Here is a 25752-nt window from a genome sequence, read left to right on the forward strand (position 1 = left end):
CAGAGAGTAAACAGAAGGGTGCAAGGGAGGTGAAAAGTAATAACAACAATCAATAAATAATATTTTATAAATAATAATAAATCAGTAATTAGATTGTTAATCAACAATAACTTAAAAATATAGCTGCAAGCAGAGATGCAGGGCCAAGCTCCGAACAAGGCACCATATTTTAAGCACAGCAGGCACAATAAATACAGCATGTAGGGCAAGGCAAGCATAACAATCACAGCAAACAGATCAAAGTGCATCACACTAAACAGCCAAAGGCTCTACAGTGTGAATCTCAAAAGCACAAAACACAATTTTTTTGTATAAATGCACTGCATTTATTTTAAGCAATGTCTGGAACAGAAGCAACGTTTGGACAATTTCTGGCAACGGTACCTCTTGCAGTCTGGGCATGTTCCACGTGGGATTCAAACTAGTGTTGTCAAAAGTACCAAGTCGGTACTAAATTTTTAAAAATGTGACGATACCAGCATTTTGAACGGATTTTTAAACACCTCTGGTTGGCCATTACGTTCACGCGCTCAACATATATGTCTGTGATAGGTTACAATGATCAACTCTTCAAAAACATGTTGTCTTCAAGCATTCTTACACAGATTCACACGGAAGCGTTTGAAAGCAGGCTTCTATCAGCGGATCCCTAATATATCCTGCTTTCAAAGCTCCCGCTTATAGTTCTTTCTGGATGTTAAAGGGGTCATGAAATGGAAAATCACAACGTCCTTGATATTTACACAATATAAGAGGTTACTCCACAAAGTATCATACCACAAAGCTAACTCCCCAGTTTAAATTATGAATTTTTGTAATTTTCTTCCACCCGCCAGGATTTGAAATCGGTAGAAACGTAACATCATGATTTTCCTCTACATGCTGAACATGCGTATGTAAATCAAGGAGGTTTTCTCGTGCCTGTGAAACATACTCTTTCAAAAGATCAAAGTATTACAAATATATGGCTGAAGTTTATTTTTAACAAAGTGCCCGAGCGATTAAACAACAAAAGTTTAGTTTGTTTGTCTTTACAAACCAGACACCAGTTTTCTTTCTTATGCTGTATGTGCTGACGTTTTTTCATTTTATATTTTGTGCTGAAATCTACGGCAGTGACAAGTATTTTGTCCTCTGACTGAGGCAACGCCGTTAGGTACATCTTTAAGTGTGTTTGTAATAAATATTTAGCTATTATGAGACCAAGTGAGTCATTGAGTGCCGCTAGTCAAATAAGTCAAATCACACTGTACATGGATTAACAATGTTTTCTTGAGGTGAATAATATATTGTGTGAAAAAAGCATAGTTGAATATATGCTGATGTAGTTTATGCAGTACGTATATAGATACGTGTATACTGTATGATTAAATTCATGGCAGTGGGCATTTACTTAAGATTTAAGGAATGGCATTTAAAATAAGGATGGAACGAGATCATTTTTACAAATATTAGAACTTTTTGGTGCTAAAAACTTTGCTTATGTTATAAGCTAACCTCCAGAAACATAATATAAAGGTTTGAAAATGCATTGCATGTCTCCTTTAAGCGAAGTATTTTATCATCATCAAAGATCTTAAACAAGATCTTAACGAGAGAAAAAAAATTAAGTTATGCAAGCTCAAACGGAATTTACATTCACAATTTCACACACATACACTTAGAAATCCACATTCACTCTCTAAAAGTACTTAAATGTTTTAGCACACTCTTTATCATGCTCTCCTCTGAGTATACACACTGTTTAAGATATATAAAACATGCACAGCATATGAATTTATAACACCCGGGTGCTTTTAACTGTGAAGAGTTGATGAGGTTAATTATTCAGGCATCAAGCTGAAAGAGAATGAAGAGGAACTGAAATCAACAGGGACAGAAAGAAGGGGAGATTTTTTACCTCCAAGAGGAGTCCCGAAACAGCAGCCCACCCCAACAGCACATCCTACTGTCAGTATGTCTGTGTAACAATAGGGGTTCTACTGACACCAAGACAGAAGAGAGAGAGAGAGAGAGGGGGAGAGAGGGAGTATGAGGTGAAAGCAAAAAGGAGAACAAGGGTGTTAGAGGGGAGGGAGATGAAGGGATGTGAAGAGAAGAATAGATTTGGTATGTCAGCGGGTACATTGCGTGGGAGGGAGAGAGAAGTAAAGATGAAAGAGTACAGCCGAATGGAAGGAGAAATAAAGGGAATGATGGATAAAAAGAAGCAAAGGAAAAACGAAAGGATTAAGTGAATAAACAATTTTGTGGATTCGTTCAATGTCGCAATGAAAGGCAAACCAAAGCTTTACACACATACCAACTAAGCTCAAACACACTAAACAAGAGAAAGGAGATGAGAGAGGAATAAATATTATGTTTTGAACTCCGATATAGAGTGCATATACATGGTACAATGCAATGCATGCTGGGTAAAAGTGGGCGTGACTTGCCTCCCACTGGGGCGGCGAAACAGGTGGCCACTCCCACCGCGCAGGCACACACCAGCAGATCCTGAACATGGGCACTATTCTGGGTGATTTGGGTGGGGTTAAAATAACAGCATCAGGACACACACATTCAAGACGCATGCCAAAAAATACCATCACTATTATTACAGACAGACGAAAATAATGAGGTATTAGGGGAGAGACAATGAGACAGGGATAAGATGAGGATACTGTACAGGGAATGAGAGCAGAGAAATATGCAATTAGTATGTCTCTAGAACATATTTAAATTCATAAACTTTAGACACGCACACAGATTGTAATATTAAACTGAGTATAACATTCTAAAGCAGTTCTTAACTGTTGATCAGAGACCAGTTTTGGCATCTGTCTACTCATAAAATAACCCGTGATGGTTGAGGAAATTTATATGCCAATGAAAAGTAACTTGATCCAAGATCAGCAATTAAGGTCAGCAGCTTCGGTAGAGTAACTCACATATCAATGCCACACACACACACACACGCACACACACACACAAGCTCACAGGGGCTGATTTTTACCTCATACACACCGGTGAAGATGGACATGACTCTGCTCAGCACTGCTGCACATATACTGGCAATATGCACAAAAGGACCCTGAGGATTTAATAGAGCTTATTAATCAATAAAACTGCAGCAGATGAATAATGTTCTGTATCTATGATGTGAATTTATTTAACAAAATTAATTTCTCTTATAGACAGACGGATAGACGGATAGACAGACGGATAGATAGACAGATAGACAGACAGACAGATAGATAGATAGATAGATAGATAGATAGATAGATACATAGATAGATAGATAGATAGATAGAGACAATTATATAGACAGACAGATAGTTAGATTCAATTATACAGACAGATGGACGGATAGACAGACGGATAGATAGATAGATAGATAGATAGATAGATAGATAGATAGATAGATAGATAGATAGATAGATAGATAGATAGATAGATAGATAGATAGATAGATAGATAGATAGATAGATAGATAGATAGATAGATAGATAGAGACAATTATATAGACAGACAGATAGATACAGATAGTTAGATTCAATTATACAGACAGATAGACAGACGGATAGATAGACAGATAGATAGACAGACAGATAGATAGATAGATAGATAGATAGATAGATAGATAGATAGATAGATAGATAGATAGATAGATAGATAGACAAGCAGTCAGTCAGACAGACAGACAAAATCTTCATTAATTTAATATTTGTTACAGTAAAAAAAAATTGTTTTACTTCATCTACATATTTCAATTAAATGTTATACATGTCATTTATACATAAAAAATATAATAAAATAAGTAGAAGAGGTCCACCTCCTTCCCGATGGGCATTCCACTGCCCAGACCAGCCGTAAGACCAATGACTTTAGCCACAAATGCTTTGAGTGTCAGATACTCCTTTAACACCACACCTCTGAGGATGGTCTTGAGTTCAGGGATCCCAGAGCCTGAGGGACAGATAAAAGAGGGAGCGTGAAATTAATCTATAAAAACACAAACATCATTTTACACGGAGTGTAGATCCTGTCACAGCGATTATTAAAGATGAAAAAGATTGCTGTATATCCTCTGTATATCTGATATGGGGCACATGAGAAAGCTATCAAAACAATAGTGGCGCGGAGAGGCGAGAGAAAGCAAGAGAAAACAAGACCATGATGATCACATTTTGGAAAGCGGGTAGGACGATTTGATGTATTGTGGGTGGTTGAGAAGGATTGAGGACACAAACTAGACAAAGATTTGTGACACTCTGAACAGAGATGCAAATAGAAGTGTGGAAGGGTAAAGGACAGAGAATATAGGGAAATAAAAGCAGGAATGAAATAAAAGCATACCTATAGCTTGTGGAGCGACCAGATGACAGAAAAGGGATGCAAACACGATGAGGATGATGGGATATGAGACCCAGGCCAGATACTGCAGAGCCACATTCCCTTTCAGCTCTCCATACATCCACTTATATGCTGTTAGAGAGAGAGGTAGAAGAAAAGTTCTAGGGCACTTTTTATTTGATCAGGTCCCACTATAAGTGGGGAAGGGAAGCAGTTTAATATTGGAAAAAAAAAAAGTTTTTGCCCATAATTTGTTATCTGATTAACAGGGCTACAAGTACAACAGAAAGATGTACTTTCATACAATTAGCATCTCAGTTAAAAGTTATGAAATACTTTCATTACTAACTATTAACCCTGTAAAGCCTACTGCATCATATTTAACACACACATTTCTAAGGCCTAAATTATCAACATGATCCAAAACAATCTTCTACTGTACATGCCTACTATCATCTGAATTAGAGTTTATACTTTTTTTAGCAAGTAAAAAGCCATTTAATATACAGTACTTGTAAAACGATTCACCTACAAGTCATGTTACACGTCTTTTTGCTGTGAAATCTTTACTGATTTTCATAAAATAAACATAAGAATATATTTTATATTGTTAACGATATTTTAAGATGAATACTTACTGGACTGAAGCACTTAGGTTTACTTGATCATCCATTCATCAATTTTAGAAGACTTGTGTAAAATGCGAGCATCAAATATGACACATCAAGGTTTTGAGGAACATTTATTTGTTCATCTCTCAATCATCATTGCGTTACATTTTATGTTTTGACCCCCACAATAAAAACTACAGAGATTTGATCATAAAACTAAGCATTTAAATATCATCTTACTAAGACATATTATTGGGAGATATAGAGTGACAACTGATATTTATATGCATTTTACGTAAGCGGTCTGCTATACTGTTATAAAGACCTCATTCATCTTACATTTTGGCTATATTAATATCTTCTGCTCCAATTTCATTCGGTATTTTTGGTCAGTTTGGGCCTCTGAATAAAATTGAGCTGGTTTTTTTCTCCATATTCTCCTATATCATACTATAATGCACAATAAAAGCATCATAACATATACAAAAAAAAAATTTACTAGATTTATTTTTACTAAGATTTTGTCTAAAGGCTCAATAAACTGTTCCATTTCTTAGAATGTGATTTATTTAAACTATTCAGGACATGTGGACTATTATTTCATGTCAGGCTTTACAGGGTTAATTATTTAAATAGTGGTTAAAGCCAGTTAAAGTATTTATTCTACCCATCTGCTAGTACTTGTTAAAGGTCCCGTTCTATGTGATCCCATGTTTCAAACTTTAGTTAGTGTGTAATGTTGTTGTTAGAGTATAAATAATATCTATAAAATTATAAAGCTCAAAGTTCAATGCCAAGCGAGATATTTTATTTAACAGAAGTTGACTACAAAAAACGGCTCGATTGGACTACACCCCTCTACTTCCTTCTTTAGTGATGTCACTAGAACCGTAACCTCCGCCCACAGGAACACAGGCGTATTGATGGCGAAATGTCAACAGACGTGGTTGATGTTTATCTATAATCGGATACCGCAAAAGTTTAATTCGAAGTTGTTAGTTTGCTCTGTCCATTTCACCACGGACTGTTTTTCTAACCTGGGATAATATCAAGCAGACTTCTCTCAGCGTTTCATACTGACGAAGGGGACAATTTCAGCTATATTCCAGCAAGCGGTAAGTAGTGATTTAATATGGAAGTAGCGATCACTCTTCACATCGTTCGTTTCTCTTAGTAGGATGAAAATAATCTTACTTAAACTGTGATTAATATGCAGAAAGCGATCAAAGAACAATCCCTTTCCAATCGCCCAAGCTGTCAATCACACAGCGCGAGTTTATCTGGACACTTGCCAAAACTCGTTATGAAATCAATGACGCTGTTACACTGCACAACGAAGCTCTTACTGTATTTATATACCTCATGTTTGCATTGGTGAAATCATTAGTGAGAGTGCAGAAACTGCGTTTACACTGAAGTCTCACAGCAGACACGCCCCTTCAAACAGAGCGTTCAAACCAGGGAATGAAATCAGGCTAGGAAATATGCCTTTTATTTCTAAATAATAAAAAAATTTCATCTAAAAAACATACTAACATTATAAGGGCACCCCTGGAAACATTATAAAATAATAAAAATAATCCATGGAATGGGACCTTTAAGGCCCTGCACACTGAGTCCGAAATTGTCGCATTCGTTTTTTCGCTTCGGTGGTTCTGAATGGTCAAAACACCATTTTTTTTTTTTTTTTTTTTGACGGAGGAATGTTTCGGAGGCAGTGTACAAGCGTGATTGACATAATGTGAGAGGTCGTATTTATTTTTTAAAGTGCGAAAAATTCTGACGCGAATTTCGGACAGTACAAGCCAAGGGCCTCTGGTAAAACCATGGGTAAAACGCGCGCCCGCGTGGCATTTGTTTGTGTCGTGACTTTTGAGTTTCCTTTGCTAAATAGTAGGGCGTGGCCAAAGCCAGTTAAAGTATTTATTCTACCCAAACCCATCTGCTAGTAACTTTACTTGTTAGAAGAAGCAGTCGAACAACAGTACAGAACATCAGTCTGTGAGTGTTTACTTTTCCCAGTAGATTTTAGCGCGGCTCTTTGTTGCTAGGAAACTTTGTTTTTATTTACTGTGTGTCTCTGGTAAAACGCGCGCCCGCTTGGCATTTGTTTGTGTGTCGTGACTTTTGAGTTTCGCTTGGCTAAATAGTAGGGCGTGGCCTGCTGTATTCAATAACGAGGTATTAAGCGTGTATAAAATAGGTTAGTGCACCGCGGCAGCCCTCGTGTGAAGACCAAAGAGTGTAAAGACCAACGACTCTACCTGTGTGACCCAAGAGTGTAAAGACCAACGACTCAATCTGTGGGACTCCACCGAGCAAGGACACCGACAAGGCACTTGAGTATTAATTTCTTGTTTCCTTTCTCTTCTACACAACTTTCATCTGATCTTTCTTACACTGTGTTTTCAAATCCCTATTATTACTAGCATAATATTGCTAACATACATAAATCAAATATCACACATTGGAGGCAGTCCAATCCTAACAACCTGCGTACCTTTCCGGTGTCTTCTAGTACTATATTCTCTTTTCCTATTGGTCTCTGGAATTGCCAGTCCCCTGTAAACAAAGCTGATTTCATTACATCTATTTCTAGTCATTCAGATTCAGGTCTCAGCCTACTGGCCCTGACTGAGACCTGGATCAGACCAGAGGACACTGCCAGACTGGCTGCCCTCTCCACTAACTTCACTTTCTCACACACCCCTCACAGTTTCTTGGAGGAGCTTGATGTGCTGCTCTCATCCTTCCCTGAGGATGGTGCTCCTCTCATAGTTCCTGGAGACTTCAACATCCACCTAGAAAAACCTCAGGCTGCTGATTTCCACACTCTGCTTGCCTCATTTGACCTCAAACGAGTATCTACTGCGGCTACTCACAAATCAGGTAACAAACTGGACCTTATTTACACACGCTACTCCTCCACTGACCATACACTGGTCACTCCACTGCACACCTCAGATCACTTCCTCCTCACTCTCAACCTCAACCTGCCTCAGAACACAACACAGAACACGGCGAAACCTACGCTCACTCTCACTCTTGCCCATCCTCTCTGGTCTCATCCACACTTCCTCCACCTGATCAGCTTTCAACACTAGATACTAATAGTGCAACTGATACTCTTTTCTCCACTTTAGCATCCTGCTTGGACAACTTCTGCCTCCTTTCCTCCAGGCCAACCCATGCCACACCCTCTGCCCCCTGGTTATCTGATGTTCTCCGTGAACATTGTTCTAAACCAGTGGTTCTCAACCTTTTTTGGGCCAGCGCCCCCTATCCAATATCCAAATCCCTAAACGCCCCCCACCCCCAAACTAATGAGCGACCAGGAACGAGTGAAAGTTAATAAATGAAATATGCGCAAAATTGTCTTTTATTGATACAACTGAACTATACTCCACAGTGATTCATCCAAAAAAAAAAGTTATAAACTGCATTGGCATAGCAATACCAGTGTTTGTCACAGGATTTTGGTAAATCTGTGGTGAGTGGACCTCAGGCCTTCTCGGGGGGTTCGGGGGCATGCCCCCCCGTAAGAAAATTTTGTGCATTTTAATGTTAAATTCATCAATCTGGTGCACTTTGAGAGTTCAAAATTAAAAGTGCCAACCCATATTCACTGTGCAAATTAAACAAAGAAAAATTCAAACCTCTTTTAGTTGTGTCTGTCTACATTACACTACTACATAATAATAGTTATAATATTAATCACATGACAGTAATAGCCATATACTGTAAAACAAATGCACTGAAAAATAAAGGACGGTCATTAAAACAGTAATGTTTTATTACGCATTTAGGTGAGTATTGCAAGAAGCTGCTTACATTAACCTTACTTTCGAAAAATAAATAAATACAATCATGATTTTTCATGAAAAATTATGTTAGAATTGTAGGCCTAAAATACCTTGGTATCAGCTTGTTTTCATCAATGGTATAATACAATTACAATTAATTTGGTTTGTTGTGATTAATTTGTGTTCATAATCAGTAAAAAAAAAAAAAAAAGATTAAACACATATGACCAATTAAATTATTATTGTATTATTAATTATTTTTATATCTTGAAACTACCCAAGCAGCGTTTTGTGCTCAGATATTTAAATTAGCCATCAAATTGTCATTTTCTCCTCACTGTCTTGTGAGTTAACAATAATGCCTGACCAGTAAATTACTTGGTGAACAAAGAAAACATTTAGGCATTAGGGATTTGAATTAGTTAATGCCTAAAAATGTAAAAGTTTTACCTTGTAAAAGTAAAACTTTTAAAAGTTTAAAAAAATGTAAAAGTTTAACCTAAATAGAATATAGTTTAATTAATTTTAAAATTCGTCGCCGGAGTGAATGGGAACATGATTTATTGAAAATATTTGAAAAAATATAAGTGTTTCTTAAGTCAATACTGGCTTGTCAACTTTCCATTCCTCCGTTGCGTGATTCTAGTCAGCGCTGGATTCTAGGCACCACCGGATTGCTGTCAGCGCGAAACACATTTTTGAGCTCGTGAATGCTGATTCTTGTCAGCGCTGGATTGTAGTCAGTGCTTGAGCGCTGGTCTATGACTGGAAAAATAATAGAGTCGTTGGAAAAGTAACGATAGGCTACATGTTGCATTAAACTTGACGATTTTAGAATGTTAGGGGTTCTAACCTTTTGAATAAGAAATAATATCAAGTCGTCAAAATACAACTCGTCAAAACTCCGCGAATCACAACAAGCGCGCGCGGTGAGAACACATACCCGAACTTTACTGCACATCATATTTTTCTCTGCTTCTCTGCTAATACTGCTAAAATTACTTACTATCACAACAAAATTAACAATTCTTCTGACTCTCGCATGCTTTTCAAAACCTTCTCCTCTCTTCTCAACCCTCCTCCTCCTCCATCAACCCTAACAGCTGACGATTTTGCCACATTCTTCATAAATAAAACAACCATCAGCGGCCAATTTACCAATCCACAAACTGACACACACATTTTACCAGCTAACACACATTCTACCCTCCTTCTCTCTACTTTCAGAGGCAGAAGTCTCCAAACTCCTCCTTTCCAATCGCCCTACAACCTGTCCGCTTGATCCTATTCCCACTAACCTACTTCAAGCCATTTCATCCTCAGTTGTTTATGACACACATCATAAACATCACAAACGTCATAGTGTATCATTGAAGTGTAACTTTCAAAACGCTTTGAATTGTTAGTGTCGGTAGTCAATGTAAATGAGCAATGTTTACTCGTTCTCCGTGTTACCTGGACAGAGAAATTCACGTTTAATTATCAGCAAAAGACCGCCGGATTATGCAATATGTCATACATACACATAAACATTTACATATCTGAGAATACACACTTTTTTTTTTAAAGTTTGGGTTGGTCAATTTTTTTAAATGTTTTTAAAAAGAAGTTTCTTCTAATGCTAAGCAAGGCTGCATATATTTGATTCCAAATACAGTAAACATTTTGTGAAATATTTACATTGTGAAATATTATTAAGATTTAAAACAACTTTATAATGTAATTCCTGTGTTGGCAAAGTAGAATTTTCAGCATCATTACTCCAGTCTTCAGTCACATGATCCTTCAGAAATCAGTCTAATATGCTGATTTGCTGCTCAAGAAACATTTCTTATTATTATCAAAGTTGAAAACAACTGTGCTGTTAATATTTTTGCGGAAAGAAAATGTGTGATACATTTTTTTCAGGATTCTTTGATAAATAGAAAGTAAAAAAAAGAAAGAAAAAAAGCATTTATTTGAAATACAAATATTATATAACATTATAAATAGGGATGCACCAAATGGAAAATTCTGGTCCAAACCAGAGTTCGATTGCTCTCCCCTCCCACCACCTCCGCTGGATTGTGTTCACACTGTATTGTTTGATTCCGAACCGAGATACGTTTGCATCAACAAAGCAGGGGCTGTTTAGTTTGATAGGTAAAGGTGACGCAGGGGAAGGCTTTAAAATGCATACCGAGGTTACTCACCTCACTTTTACATATTGGTTTTGAACCTTTGATTTTGTTTCCAAAGCATCAGCACATAACAGCACTTGCGTCTATCTGCCACAAATGTACTGCAAATGTTCTTAAAGGGGAACTGAAACGAACAAAATATAATTCAATAACATGTTGGTTATTAAAATTGTAAACAAATTCATTCAAAAATAATATTTAAAACAAAACATGAAGTTTTTCCCAATACTGAAATTTACATTTGTTGTTATAAGAGCGCAGCCGTGTTCGATGACGTCACTGGCATGGTACCGCTGTAGGCTACTAACGTTATGTCAGGCTACTCTACTGCTACTCTGACTGAACAGACTGATTTTGACTGTACACATTTTTTTAACTGTATAAGTTAACACTAAAAACAGAATTTAAGTAAGAAATTTAATCATCAAATGAAATAATAAAATTGCATATTCCTCACTGTATGAATGAAACGTACACTGATTGCTACCCTTACAGCTTCCATGCTCCGAACCGTAGTTGGGAGCTAGCTGGTCTCAACATAATAACTTGGCTCGTGGCAGGTAACTAGCATCTAGTGGTCCGGGCTAACAGAGCCGAAGCACAAAACAGTGAGGCGTCGGTTGGTTGCAGCAATGAACTCGGGCTTTATTAATCACAGTGGTACACGTTCATGGGCATAAAAGGCACTTTGCTTGCTAGCATTTAACTGGAACATAGACTGCGTCACTACTACATTCGCACCGTAAACTTCGTAAACTTTCACACCGGAAACCCACGTGGCCTACTACGTCACACATACGCGTTTTTTCCAACAAGCCACCAGAGTGAGGCAGAGATTGCAACATGATTCTTATATAGACTGTTGTCACTTTATGAACTACAGTAATGTAGGGAAAAATCTAGATACTGATACACATAGAATAAGACGATAAAGATAATTTAGTTAAGTGCACGTGCTGTGACAGCTGGCTGTCTGTGCATTGCGTTTAGATGTGTACGCTCGTCAAATTTAAACTGGCAAGGCGCGCCGCCGCGTCTCTCATACACAGTTTGAAAGCGGCTGAAATCGCCCTAACAAGTCTTGCGGGTGTCGTCGATGGATATTGCTTATATTGGATAGCATCCTCGATGTCGGATTAATTTAGCAAGGTGATCTGCGGTGAAGGTGAACATCACAATAACAACTAAGAGGTGAGTGGAACTTGTTTACAGGACCCGCCATGGTCACATTTATGCCACAGTCATTTTGCAAACAGGTTATTTGGCCCTTGATGGCATTGGAGGTGTTATATTCGCTTATTGGACAGATCACAATTTTTGAATTTTTGCAATGCAATAAGACCCCCCCTCTCGATCTGTTATGCTCTTGAGATGCCATTTTGCTGGAGCTGTCAAGGTAGCCTATCATGCCAGTGACGTCACAGACTGTTGAAGCTCAAGATGGCTGCGCCCTAGTAACAAAACAACAAACTAATACCACTGTTTTCCCCCTCTGTAACTACTTCAGCAGTTTGAAGTGTCCTACCACAAATAACAATGATAACACATTTGTTATATCATCTTTACTTCCTATTTCGTTTCAGTTCCCCTTTAAAGCTGCAGTCCGTAACTTTTGGTGCTCTAGCGGTTAATAAACAGGACTGCATGCATCTTGCGGAAGAACATTGTAGCCGGAACTACTTCTCTCTGTTTATGTCTATGACGAGTCACGCAGGTACTAGGCTACTCCGCAGTGGTACGACTCAAACCAGTCTATACTGTAACCAGGTGTATACTGTAGTGATTCAGGATAAGACAAAAACACGTTTTGGAAAATGGATTCATGATGTACTCGTTTATTATATACATTTTGTAAATTTTAAACACAAAAAAAGTTACGGACAGCAGCTTTAAGGCGGCGGGAGTCCATTTCTGCTAACAACGAGCACAAATGATAAATTCACATTCTCTCTGCTTGCAGTGCATCAGTCACCCTTGTCAGGAAAGTGAGAGAGTCAGAGAACACAGAAAAACACAGTTTCTTTTGAATCATACGGTATCAATAGCGGTTCACTTCCGCGATTTAGTACAACTGCGTTCAAATCAGCAGCGAACCGTATCGGAGTTGACATGAACTGTACCCCAGACCACCCTTTTTAGGTAGATTCGGGCATGGTTGGTGGGTCCTCAACAAAAGTGCTAGTATAAAAGCACCCTAAGTGTCATCAAATAGGCATATACTGTGATATACCTTGTAAGCTCTTGGCACTGGCATAGTCCATGCTCCAGCTAACCAGAGCCATAGTGAGACCCAAAAGAACCAAGAAGATCCAGTCCTCCCCCAGCTTTGTCACCATATACCTCTGGATACGGCCCAGGCAGTCTGCAAAGCAAACACATTCTAATGGCTATTCACACTAGATATTTTACCTGCACTTTAGAACAGTGCATGTAATTTTTAGGTAACCAGAATGAGGGTTTTTTTGTCACCCACCCTGGCATTTGGAATAGGGGCGTGGCTTCTTTATAGAGGAGGAGGGGTTTAAACCTGGTGTCATGGGCCCCACATCCAGGCTGGCATGATGTGCTCGGCCATGGCCTCTCCTGGTTGCCTTGGCATTGCCGGCATGCCTCTTCCGTTGCCTTTCAGTCAACAGACGTGTGGCCTCCCGTCTGGCAACATTACCCAGCTGCTCCCGGTATTCCCCGTACAGCTGAAAAAGACAGAACGCAGTTTTCTACCAAGAACAGAAATGACAAAATGACACTTAGCCTACATTGATCAGCAAAGTGAAGAAAATCAATGGTGGTCAAATCTGCTGTTACTGCAGTGAAAATGCCAAATTGAGAATATGTGTAAATAGTCTTGATGATATAGATATTGCAATTCAGTGGTGAAAAATCCTTTGTTACACAGAAGTCCTGATTTCACACAACTTTCACAGTGCTCATTAGTTCAGTGTGATTGTGTGCATGTGAAAACTTGTAGAAGTAGGAATGTGAAGTGAATCAATGTAAGTGTGTGTGGTGGTGAGTTACAGTCATTTGTATGTGTCAGACAGAAATAGTCAGGCTGTCGAACAGGGCAGAATGGAAAAAGCGCTCCCCCGAGATACTCTCAATCATACAGTGCACCGACACACACAAGATTCACCCCGAAAATTAAGCCCTCAAACTGTATAACTATATTGCACGAACAAAAAAATGCCAAACACCCCAGAAGAAAGAAAGAACAGATTCAAGTCGGCATGGGCCAAAAATTGCTTCTAATTTTTCTTCCCTATTGTGACGTATATCTGAGTGGCTTATTGAACTAGAAAAAGAAAAAAAAGTAGTGCGAGACTTGATTTTATCCATCGGAAATTGACTGGAACATTAAAAGTGGGTGTTGCAAATTAAATGGAGGCCATATAAAAATAATAATTATCAATTCTGATTTCATTGCGACTACACAAGTATACAAATGCACAAATATTGAGCTGTCAATCAGGATAGACCACACTCTGGCTATTGGCCAGTAAAGGAGGAAGTGATCCACGAAGACATTCTTCTCCTTCCTTCCATTACACCCAATACACACGCCTACATACACACATTCTGGAGCAGCACAGACCCCACATGGTGCGAGACTGAAGGGATCAGATTCAGCCCCCTCATGCACACTCAGAAACAAGAAATGCTCAATATAACGACTCAAAATGTACGACTCAAAATATTCAGTGTATTTGTATTTGATATATTTAGTTCAATATGTAAAAGGTGATAAATAAATATATAAATTAATAAAAGCATGTTAGAATTAAATGAATGGCATCATGAATGGCCAACAAACATTTGGGGGATTTAACTTTATACTCAATAGCTTTATCACTCAACGAAACAATTATTTGATGATAGCTAAATTATACAAATAGGTTACATGTAAAATACAGTATTCTTTATTACTTAAAATGTTATCTAAATGTAGAATCCAAGAACAAATTTTGAACTTTTCTGGAAGTAATAACACGGAAAAATGTGGACCAGAATGTATATTAATTTCAACACACAAATTAAAGTAATTCTCTTTCACTAACAATTGACAGCGATTTAAACTAAATAATCTATTCATTAACAATTATATAGTAAACCAGTAGTCAGACTCAGACAATGTTAACGGCAACTAAGGTATGAAGATATAATTAAAGGGACAGTTCACCCAAAAATGAAAATTCTGTCATCATTTACTCACCCTCAAGTTGTTTCAAACCTGTATGAATTTCTTTTTTCTGCTGAACGAACACAAAAGAAGATATTTTGAAAAATGTCAGTAACCAAACAGTTGATGGACCCCATTGACTTCCATAGTATATATTTTTTCCTACTATGGAAGTCAATGGGGTCCATCAACTGTTTGGTTACTGACATTTTTCAAAATATCTTCTTTTGTGTTCAGCAGAAAAAAGAAATTCATACAGGTTTGAAACAACTTGAGGGTGAGTAAATGATGACAGAATTTTCATTTTTGGGTGAACTATCCCTTTAAATACTGAGGAAAGTACATTAAATAATACATTAAATAATGAAGTGTGTGTATGTATGTGTGTATATACTGTATATATATATATATATATATATATATATATATATATATATATATATATATATATATATATATACATATATACACACACACACAATATACAATATATAAAATACACTGTATATTTGTGCTATCACAAAATATTGTCTACAAATATATGTAAGCATATATAATCTTAAATATGAGTATTAATATATTCATTAAAGTTAATGTCATCTTAATAATTAAGTAATTACTGAAAGTAATACTAATTAGGGTAACACTTTATTTTAAGGTGACGTAGTTACATGTTTAATTCATATTACTTAACTAAAGTACAATGTAACTATTTCCCCTTAAAATAAAGTGTGACCCTAATTAATAAGGTTTATGAAACAAATGAAAGTGAACAAGAATGCTCAATTTTATAAAATGCATCTATAATAGAGACTAATGCAAACCCACCTCTTGTGTAGCTGCAGTCTTGAACATACTGTATAGAGATTTTACATTCTTCCACAGAGCATCTCACACTATCCAGCAGCATTTATACACTACACTTGAACACACACACACACACACACACACACACACACACACCCTCGGGCAACAGGTGATTTAACTAAAACCCGGAGTGAAAAAACCTGACAGAATAAGTAGTATACTGAATAAAATATTTGACAAACTTTGTCTTTTAATTCCTTTCTCATCTATTACATTACTGTGATAAGATACTAGAGTTTGCGTCAGATATAGAGAAGACCCAAGGCTGACTCTATTATTGACTCTTCAATTTTCCAAAAAGTCAGTAGACTTATACAGGATGACAGCGTGAGAGAGACTGTTTCGGAACAGAAAAACATTTACTTTAGGACAACATATTCTCTCTCGCTCTCTTTCTCTCTCAAACACCTGTTTTCCTCATTCCTCTAACTGATTTTCACAGTGAAGGCTTAACTTTACAACCGTGGCCTAAAACTCATTGGGCCTGACAAAACGCACAGATCAGATGATGTCTTCGCCAAACAACTGAAATTAATAAAAATGATTCTTTAAAATGATTTGAATTTGACCATATAATATATAGGAGGATTTGAGACACACACACAAAAAAATAATCAAGAGAAAGTAAGAAAGACAGAAAGACAGGCTGAGTAGAGAGAGTGAAAGTTGCTAACAGACGTAAGCATTGAAGGACATAGTGACTTTGAGAGTTAATTAAAACACAGTTATGCTGGTCAGTGCGTGTGTATGAGCGTGTGTGCAAGTATAATAATATAATCTGACCCATCCACTGACAGACTGATCAGGAGATCAAGACACACTGGTCATACAGTATCTAAATAATAATTAACATGGTCACAGATTTATGTTTCTGCCGGAGGGAGCCCACACTTCATCCCACAATTCGTCTTTCGATATTCACTCTTACAAATACCATTCCACATAGACAAGAGCTTTACAATCACATAAAAAAAAAGAAAACTTGGAAACTTTCCCGTGGAAATACATTACCAACCAAATACAGCCAAATACTTGAAAGCACGCAAAGAGCGATCCCTTAATAATCACTAAAAAGCCGTCACTCATCTCAGTTAATCGCAATCTCAAAAAGTGCCGTTATGATCAATAAAGTTGTCTACCCTGAACAATAAATCTCTTACTAACATCGTATCTACACTTCGTTTGTTAATGAGAGGATTTGCGAGCGTGCAGAAATCGGCACTGGAAAAAACTGGATTCGGACTAAATTAAACACCTCTGACTGGCCATTGCATTCAAGAGATAAACAAACATGTCTGTGATTGGCTACATTGCTCACCGCTGCAAAAACACGTTGTAAATAGAAACATTTGCAATCTCCAAAGCACAAGCAAAAATATGAACTGGAGCGTTTGCCAAATCATTTTTGCCAATATGATATTATTACAGTATCAAATGGGGGAGCTCTTGCTTTCATTTGAGGGTGATTAGCTATCGATTTTTTTGATTGGTTAAAACGAATGGAGAATATCTCGTGTCGTCCCGTGGGTGCTCAGCCATTCCAGCCACACACGGGTTCGGCACCTATGCACACACATTTCAACTTATTTAAATTTGGTATTAGTAGTTGACATAATGAGCAAATTAACTTATACATATATTTTGATGTGTATTGCTGTTTTTTGTTTTTGTTTGTTTAAGCAGTAATTTTAACTGAAAGCACCAAAAAAAAAAAAAAAAAGGAATTAAATTCTGTAAGACTACTAGAATATAGATTAACCTTCATCCCAAGTTTCCATTTAAGAGTTATGAAATAGAACACTACAGTATTTGGTAAGAAGTAACCAAAATGTTTAAGCTGAGAAAAAAGAAGAAATATATAAAATGTTTAACCTCACCAGAATCTGATCATAATTCAGAACAGTCTCAAAAGTGTTGATGGGCTCCCTTATCATCTTGCTCTTTTATTCTCTGTCAGTCTGTTCCTATCTTCATTTTCTTTCGCCTGCTATGTACCTTGGTTCCTCCTTTCCTTCTCCTTTTCACCTTCACGAAATATTCAAATATTAGTAACTGTATCTGCCTTATAGGAGGTGTCCTGTAGGTTAACGCATAAGTAAACCACATTACCCATAATGCAGAGCACTTGTGGTTGACAGTGGGCTGTCAGCAGCTATTAATTCACAGGGCTGTGATTTCCTAATCCTGTCTGGCGGTCAGATGAAGTCCACTGCAGATATCTGGACGTGCAAGCGTTTTCTACATCATTTCATTCATTGTCGTCTGTGCTTAAGTTGAATTCAGTTAAACCTGCATTAATGGTGTTGATTGATGCGTGCGGTTTTTTGCTGCTCATCAGCTCTGTGACGTAAAGTGACACCTCTAACGTTTCCTTTTACCTCTACACTGTCCTTTTATTAACATGCACTACTTAAATCGAACTGGACGAATTTAAGCAACTTCCAGGAGTGCAAAAGTATTCGCCAATTCACCTGGGAAACCAATTCACGAACTGGATTCAGATTATGAAATAATGACTGAATTTGCTAAAACTTGAAATTGTCAATTGTCCTTAAAATAATTAGCTTTCAGTAATCCGTTTTATTACCTTGGGACAAATAGAAATTATGAAGTAATGTATTCAGGCACATTTATTCTGTGTTTTCTGTAAAGCAGACAGTGCCGGGCAAGTTTTTTTTAAAGACCGGCTTAACAATTTACCCACCCTTAAAAACAGCACATAAAAAAAAGTGGACCAGACTATGTGTCGATGGTCAAAAACCAGGCTACTCAAGACTATATAATGCTGAACAGATTCTTTAGATGATAGACATTTAAATAAGAAGCTTTTATACATGTGTATTTTCACACAGCATCCATTTTTGAAAGTACATTAACTAATGATCAGTAAAGCATTTATCAATTATCAATAATTACATAAAGTTTTTAAAAAGTTCCACAAAGCCTTAAGCAAAAGAAGTTGGTTTACAAACTTGCTTGGATTAAAGGCCGTGTTGCAGGTTTTTTTTTTCATCGAATTTGTGCTATTTACTTGTTGGTAATAAACATTTAAACTGTTATCCATTGTATTTTATGTCGTTGAGTATCACAAAGCGGAATATAATACGAAAAAGTAGAGCGGTTTGCAACGACTCTCCTTTCCCCCACAATGCCATTACGTCACGTTGGGGAGAGAATTTACCAAAGCCCGCGGCCCGCATTGAGAGTGACTAGAGAGACGAGTAGCAGACGAGAGTATTCAGATAACGTTAGCGCAGATTATAGATAAATAAATAGATATAGATAGACAGACAGATAAATAGATAGATAGATAGGCTAGTATAGAGAGATAGGCAGACAGCCAGATAGCATAACGTTAGCAATAGCATAGATAGCTAGCAGCTAGATAGATAAATATATAGAAATATATAACGTTAGGTAGATTGACAATGGTGAACTACTGTTTGTGCTGGGTGTAAAAACTCTGGATGCTGAGTGAGGCACGTCACATCTGGTCGCGGGGTGAGCTCGACCAGCGACCAAAACACACTCACTTCCCTACAGCACAACAAGCTTTCCAACGCAGTTTCCATGGGACGGCACCGCCGCCGGCGCCCACACAAGCACCTGCCGAACACAGCGACAGACACGCGGCGGCTACGTTTGCAACAACATTTTCACCGGAGGAAGAGATAAACGCTTAGAAACACCCATATAGCTAGCATGATGCCTTCTATTTCTAGATGAAAAGAAAAAAAAAGTGTGGTTATTGTGCACTGCTGCTCGTAGACTAGCTCCAGTGCTCATTGCTGCGTTGTTAAATGATAGCAACTCACCAGAACACTTCACCAACTCTCCACTCATTCTCCTCGGACCATGCATTTAATTATTAAGTATTTACGACATTGTGGTGGCGTTTAATTGCGTTCAACTCGTAAATACGATCTATACGAGATGGCTTGAACGCACCATAATACTAGGCTGAGGCTAGCTTTCCTCCACTTCTCCCCAACGTGACGTCATCACCGAGTTGCGTAAAAAAAACGTTAATACCAAAAACGTAAAAAACTGGTCTTTAAGGCCATTTTTGGGACATTTTAAAAATGATATACATATCTTGAGTGATTTATGTACCCATTAATCGACAGTGGTTGTTAACCTGCAACATGGCCTTTAAGCCATTGCAGAATTCTGTAGTCTGCGATTCTCAGAACCTCAGGAATATGCTAATTCATCATCAAAACATTATTATTATTTGCATTTCTGCCTAATAATGAAGTAAAAGTTCAAACACAACAACCCTTTTATCTCCTGCACACTTCCTCCACTCTCACTATTTCACTCTCAGTCTGTTCATTTCTGTCATTCAGCAGTCAGACTCCCAGAGGCCTCTGTGCTAAAGAAGGGTCATCAGCAGCTGTATGACCTGGAAGTGAAATCACTTAACTGTTACCATTAAAAACAACACGTAGTGCTGTTAACATTAGTATAAGCAAACACTGCCGTAAACGAATACATAAGCAGCATTCACACACCAGCATTCACACACATTGGTTTTCCCATCATAGTGGAAACTTTCCATTGACTTATTTTCTTTTACATCAAGCACATTATATTTTCCATCCTCCAACTCTAAACTTGACCCTCACAGAAACTGTTCGGTACCCTAAAGGGGGCATGGTGAAAAAAAATTCGATGAGAGGAAAATTATGTTTCAATGCGTTTGCATTCTCTCGCTAAATTTTTGCGTTTACTTTTGTGATGGAAATGAGGTGGGAGGAAAAGCTATATTTCAGTGCTTTCACAAGCGAAAGCAAAGTTTCTCAGAGAAACCAAATGTTTTGTGAGAGAATGTGAATGTGTTGCGAGCGAATGCAGTTTCTCAGGGAAAAGCAATAGTTTTGAAATATAGCTCCTCCCACTTTATATCCATCACAAAAGGTGAACTGAGGATTTTTCCTTCCGTCTCATATTTTTTCTCATCACGATTTTTCCCTAAGCGGCTACGTAGTTCTGAATTAAATTAAATGAAAAGGATTGTTTGCTCAAAAATGAAAAATCTGTCATTTACACCCCCTCATTTTGTTCCAAAACTGTACGAGTTACGTTCTTCTGTGGAGCACATAAAAAGATCATTTGAATAGTGTTTTTGTCCATATAATGAAAGTCACTGGGATTCCAATGTCTTTTGTTCCTTAGAAGAAAGCCACAAAGGTTTGGATGTAAAGAATGTTAGAATTTTAATTTTGGGTGAACTATCCCTTCATTCCCTAACTAAAGGGATAGTTAACCCCCAAAAAATACAATTCTGTCACCATTTACTCACGTTTCAAAACTGTGTGACTTTTTCTTTCTTTCTGTTGAACATAAAAGAGGTCTTTTTTTTTCTTCCTAATTCATCAAAAGAAGAAAAATGTTTTTTACTCACCCTCATGTCATTTATCTCCATTGTCCCTCCATTGACAGTTACGCAACTACCACTTTGACGCTTCAAAACGTTCATAAAGAGATCGTAAAACTAATCCATATGAATTGAGGGGTTAGGCCAAATTTTCGGAAGAGAAGCAATCACTTTATATGATGAACAGATTGAATTTAGGTTTTTATTTACATATAAACATCGATCAGCGAATATAAACAGAAGCGCATTGGTTCAAAGCTCAAACGTGCACGAGAATGAACCTCATTGGTTCTCGCAAGTCAAGCAAACATGCTTGAGCTTCCGTTTACCATGACTGATGTGTGCATTGAATGTTAATATGTGAATAAAAGCCTAAATTCAATCTGTTCATCATATAAAGCAAATCGTGTCTTTTCTTTTTTTGTCAATACAATGTTTGGTTACCAACATTCTTCAAAATATCTGCATGAAAAAGAAAGTCATACAGTTCTGGGAATGGCATGAGGGTGAGTAAATGATAACAGAATGTTCTTTTATACATGAATTATTCCTTCAAGTTGGCAAAATCTGACTTCACACACACACACACACACTTGTAATGTCTCTCTCAGCAGCAACATGGTAACAACATATTAAATCTGATTATACAGAGGTAAACATTCACATAAAGCCTATGAATAGGGCTACTGATCGAGTTTTTCTCTGACTGGATCATTTTCCCTACAGGAATCTCCTGCGTGCGCGAGACAGACAGAAATGGGACGGCAGGGGCAGTAATGCGTTTATGCGTAAAATTTACAGAGGTTAAAAAAAGCTCTCGGCTCTGGCGATCTTCCCATATTGTGCGGCAGAAGAGGAAAATCGATGTGGGAACACGTGAGTGAGAGAAGAGAGGAAGACAGGTGGAGAAAAGGAAGGTTGAGGGGAGGTTGTGTGTGGGAACTTAATGACTTGTGACAGTGCAAAACTGACAGCTAAAGAATTGACGCTCTTTCGCCCCCCTTGTCTCACTTTCTCACACACCACATTTACGACTATTCTCTCGCGCTTGCTTCTGATACTTGACCTTTCGAGTTCAATCGACTTCCTTTTACTTTAATACAATCTTTAGGCCTTCCTAATAAGCTGTCCAATGGAACCAAACTCTAACAAATAGCCTAATGCACCTGACCAGCTGACCATACGTTCCTCTTGGCCGTATAGCAGCCACCGAGAGCAGCCCAACAGAGAGGGCTAGGCGTATATTTAACCTGCATGCTCAGGTTTCTGCTAGCATATAGCAGCAGAGATGTACTGCGTAGGTTAGCACGAATATGCACGAATCACGAGGTTTGGTCCACACATCTGCTTAGTTAAGCAATTCTACGAATAATCCTCAAGGGCATTCAAGATATTTTACAGAATCTTCAGAAACCTGAGACCTTTTTTAACCCCGAATGACCTGCAGAGATCCAGTAAACAGATTTTGGACAGAAAATGTTCCAACTGGAAGCTGCCTAAAGCAATCATAAAATGACAGAGAAGCATTAAAAAAGCAAAAAGGTGGAAAGTAGAACACACAAGCATGGTTCTCTGCCAATAAACATCTGACAAGGAAGCACAAATCCACAGTATTGACACTAATGGAAGTTTACGAGACACATTGCCTTTAATCAGCAGGGTGTTGACACAGGTTACGACAATTCTCATACCTATTCATGAGTTGTGCTATTACAGCCCAGTGAGCTCCATGTGTGTCGCCACTAAGAATAGAATGGAAAATCAATTAAAGCCGAGGCTAGTGAAGTGAAAGACTTTGAGACCCATTATTTAAAGAGTCGTATTTTGGGCAGACAAGCGTTTCTAGGTTAGAACAGACCCGACTGACCACGACAAACCTCAGCAAGCCACCCACCAACAGCAAGACAGCGAAACGCCTTTGCGCGTAAGACAACAAAACAACGGGAGAGAGAAAGAGGCACAGAAAGACAGTGACTGACCAGGGTTTGCTGGTATCTCAGAGCTTTCCTTTGCGACGCATCGGCAGCCATCGACACGCTCGCACTGAGCCAAAAATAAACACACACAGTCTCACTCCTGTGTTACAGCATATGAAACACATACACTCACCGACTCTTACCCGTTTATTCAGTTACACACACCACCCCACTCAAAGCGCGAGATACTCACGCTGTTTCTCTCTTATGTTACAGTACCCGCAACACACACATGCAAGAAAAATGCTGAGACGTGTGATTCTTCAATTAGATACACTGGAACACTAATGCACATGGTGTCAGAGAGTCGGCCTACCTGTAAAACACTACACCAACAACACACATGAAGGTGCAGAGCACACAAACACATCACAAACAAGCTTACAAAACTTTATGGTGGTATTAAACCATAGTTTATTGCCCATTACTTTGCATGAGTAAATTTGGCATAAGCTAGAACTGCAATCAGGGAAACTAGTAAGTTTTTTTTTAACACAAAGTCAGTGTTCTCAATCATTTTGAGCTATGAGTTTCCATAACTTTTCACATTCTAGAATGCGGGATAAGGATTTTAAGAAATGTTTTAGAGATTGCAATCACTTCAGAGTCGAGCATTATTTAAAATCAGTTTTTTTCATTTTAAAACAGACCTGATAAGGAGAAACAATATGGTAATTTACATGACTTTACTTGGACCTTTTAAGACTGTATTAATTTAATTATAAATTACTGTATTTCCAAAACCATGGGCAACCTAAACGTAAAATGTATTCTTAAAATGCACTGAAAATTTATTCAGGTTTTGCTTTGAATAAATGCATAAAAAATGATCTGAATGAAAGAAAAGTTTTTAAAGTTTCAATGATTTTATTCTTAGAATTTATAAAATTTTTGTTCTTTTCCAGTGCTGTAAAGTAAACCACACTTTTGAAATTCCGTTATTTTCATGTTTTGCAGTCTTGGAAAACCTGTAATTTTTTTTTATAGTTTCACAATGTTAATAACTTGCAACTCTGGTATTCTGTAGGAAACTACGATTACTTTACCATGGTAAATTCTTTTTAGGGAACCAATTTTATCTACACAAACACATTCTGTAATCAATAGGAAACATACTGTATAACCCAAACCCTAGAATAAACACTTTCAGGATATAGGAAATAGACTAAGAAGGATTAATTGAAGAGGGCAAGAGGATAAACAGATAAAAATCACTATAAAGATGGATGGGTGAATGAGTGATTCATTGCACGCCTCATCTCACATTAGCGACATCCCGCTCTCAGCCGTTACTAGCAGCAACATGCCTCCCCATCCATCTTCCGCCCTGAACCCCTCCCAACTGGATTTCCGTTTTGCTTCTACCTCTTCTTGTTTTCGTTCCTTCTGGCGAGCACGGGTGTTTTTTTGACAGGACACCACCCTCTCGGGGGCACCCGTGTAACATGATGAGTGAGAATGCGTTTTGGAAGGCGGTAGAGGGAGGCAACGTGACTCAATACAACAGCGTTTAATTCAGCAGCGAGGAAACTCGGAAGCCCCGCACAGACTTAAAATACAACACACTCTTGCTGTGATTCAACAACGACTGATTAACGGGCTGACGAATATATAAACTCTCTGCCAAGTCCCTCGCCATTCTGGATGGCTTCTAGAGACAGAAATGTTTAGAGACATTTCCCTAAGGCAGGGGTTCCCAAACTTTTATTTCAGCCAAACCCTTTAGATGTAAAATATTTACTTATATATATATATATATATATATATATATATATATACACATCCAGGTAAAGATAAAAAATTCCATGTTTTAAGTAAGATTATTATTTTGATTGTTTTTATTATAAAATTATTAATATATGGGCTACATGTATATGTATGGAACATGTCATGTGTTGTAGAGTTTAAAGCACAAAAAAAACCTAGGAATGCTACAGTTCACACAAAATTTTAATTCTATCATTCTTTACTTGATGAAACTTGTATGGCTTTCTTCGGTGGTACAGAAAAGACATTGGGTCCCCACTGACTCTTTCATTATGTGGACAAAAACACTTTTCAAAAATGATCTTTTTAAGTGTTCCACTGAAGAACATAACTCATTCAGGTTTGGAACAAATGAGGGTGTGCTTTAATGATAAACACTGGAGTACACAGGAACACAAAAAGAAAACGATAAACAGAGAACTAGAACTAAACTAAACAGAGTATGGGCATGTTTTTGCCCACCTTTGAAGGGCACTTCGGGAAGGGGACGCCGTTTGTAGGGCTGTTCCAAACGAAAGTGAACAACTGAAAGTAATTTAATCGTTTATGGTCATGTGACTCAGGGTGACAAGTCATTTTAAATCTAGATATGGTGGGAGAGCTGGGAGTATAAACAGAATAATTCAGGTTGTTTTGTTGTGATGAATCACACACAT

At 37.7% G+C, this 25752-nt stretch overlaps 1 protein-coding gene across 2 annotated transcripts in view; it reads right to left on the reverse strand.

The window, feature by feature from the left end:
- clcn1b (chloride channel, voltage-sensitive 1b) overlaps nt 1-23452 on the reverse strand; it is a 46462-nt gene extending 23010 nt beyond the window's left edge. For both annotated transcript variants that reach the window (XM_079894820.1, XM_079894819.1), the window contains exons 1-7: nt 23333-23452; nt 13403-13622; nt 13160-13291; nt 4339-4467; nt 3815-3948; nt 2996-3073; nt 1901-1979 (exon numbers count right to left, since the gene is read on the reverse strand). In XM_079894820.1, the coding sequence (XP_079750946.1) occupies nt 1901-1979; nt 2996-3073; nt 3815-3948; nt 4339-4467; nt 13160-13291; nt 13403-13622; nt 23333-23383 (823 nt within the window). In that variant the 5' untranslated portion in view covers nt 23384-23452. The remainder of the gene's footprint in view (nt 1-1900; nt 1980-2995; nt 3074-3814; nt 3949-4338; nt 4468-13159; nt 13292-13402; nt 13623-23332) is intronic.
- Nucleotides 23453-25752: the final 2300 nt, after the last annotated feature.

Source organism: Squalius cephalus (genome assembly GCF_949319135.1).
Source record: "Squalius cephalus genome assembly, chromosome: 15".
NCBI classification, from domain to species: Eukaryota; Metazoa; Chordata; class Actinopteri; order Cypriniformes; family Leuciscidae; genus Squalius; species Squalius cephalus.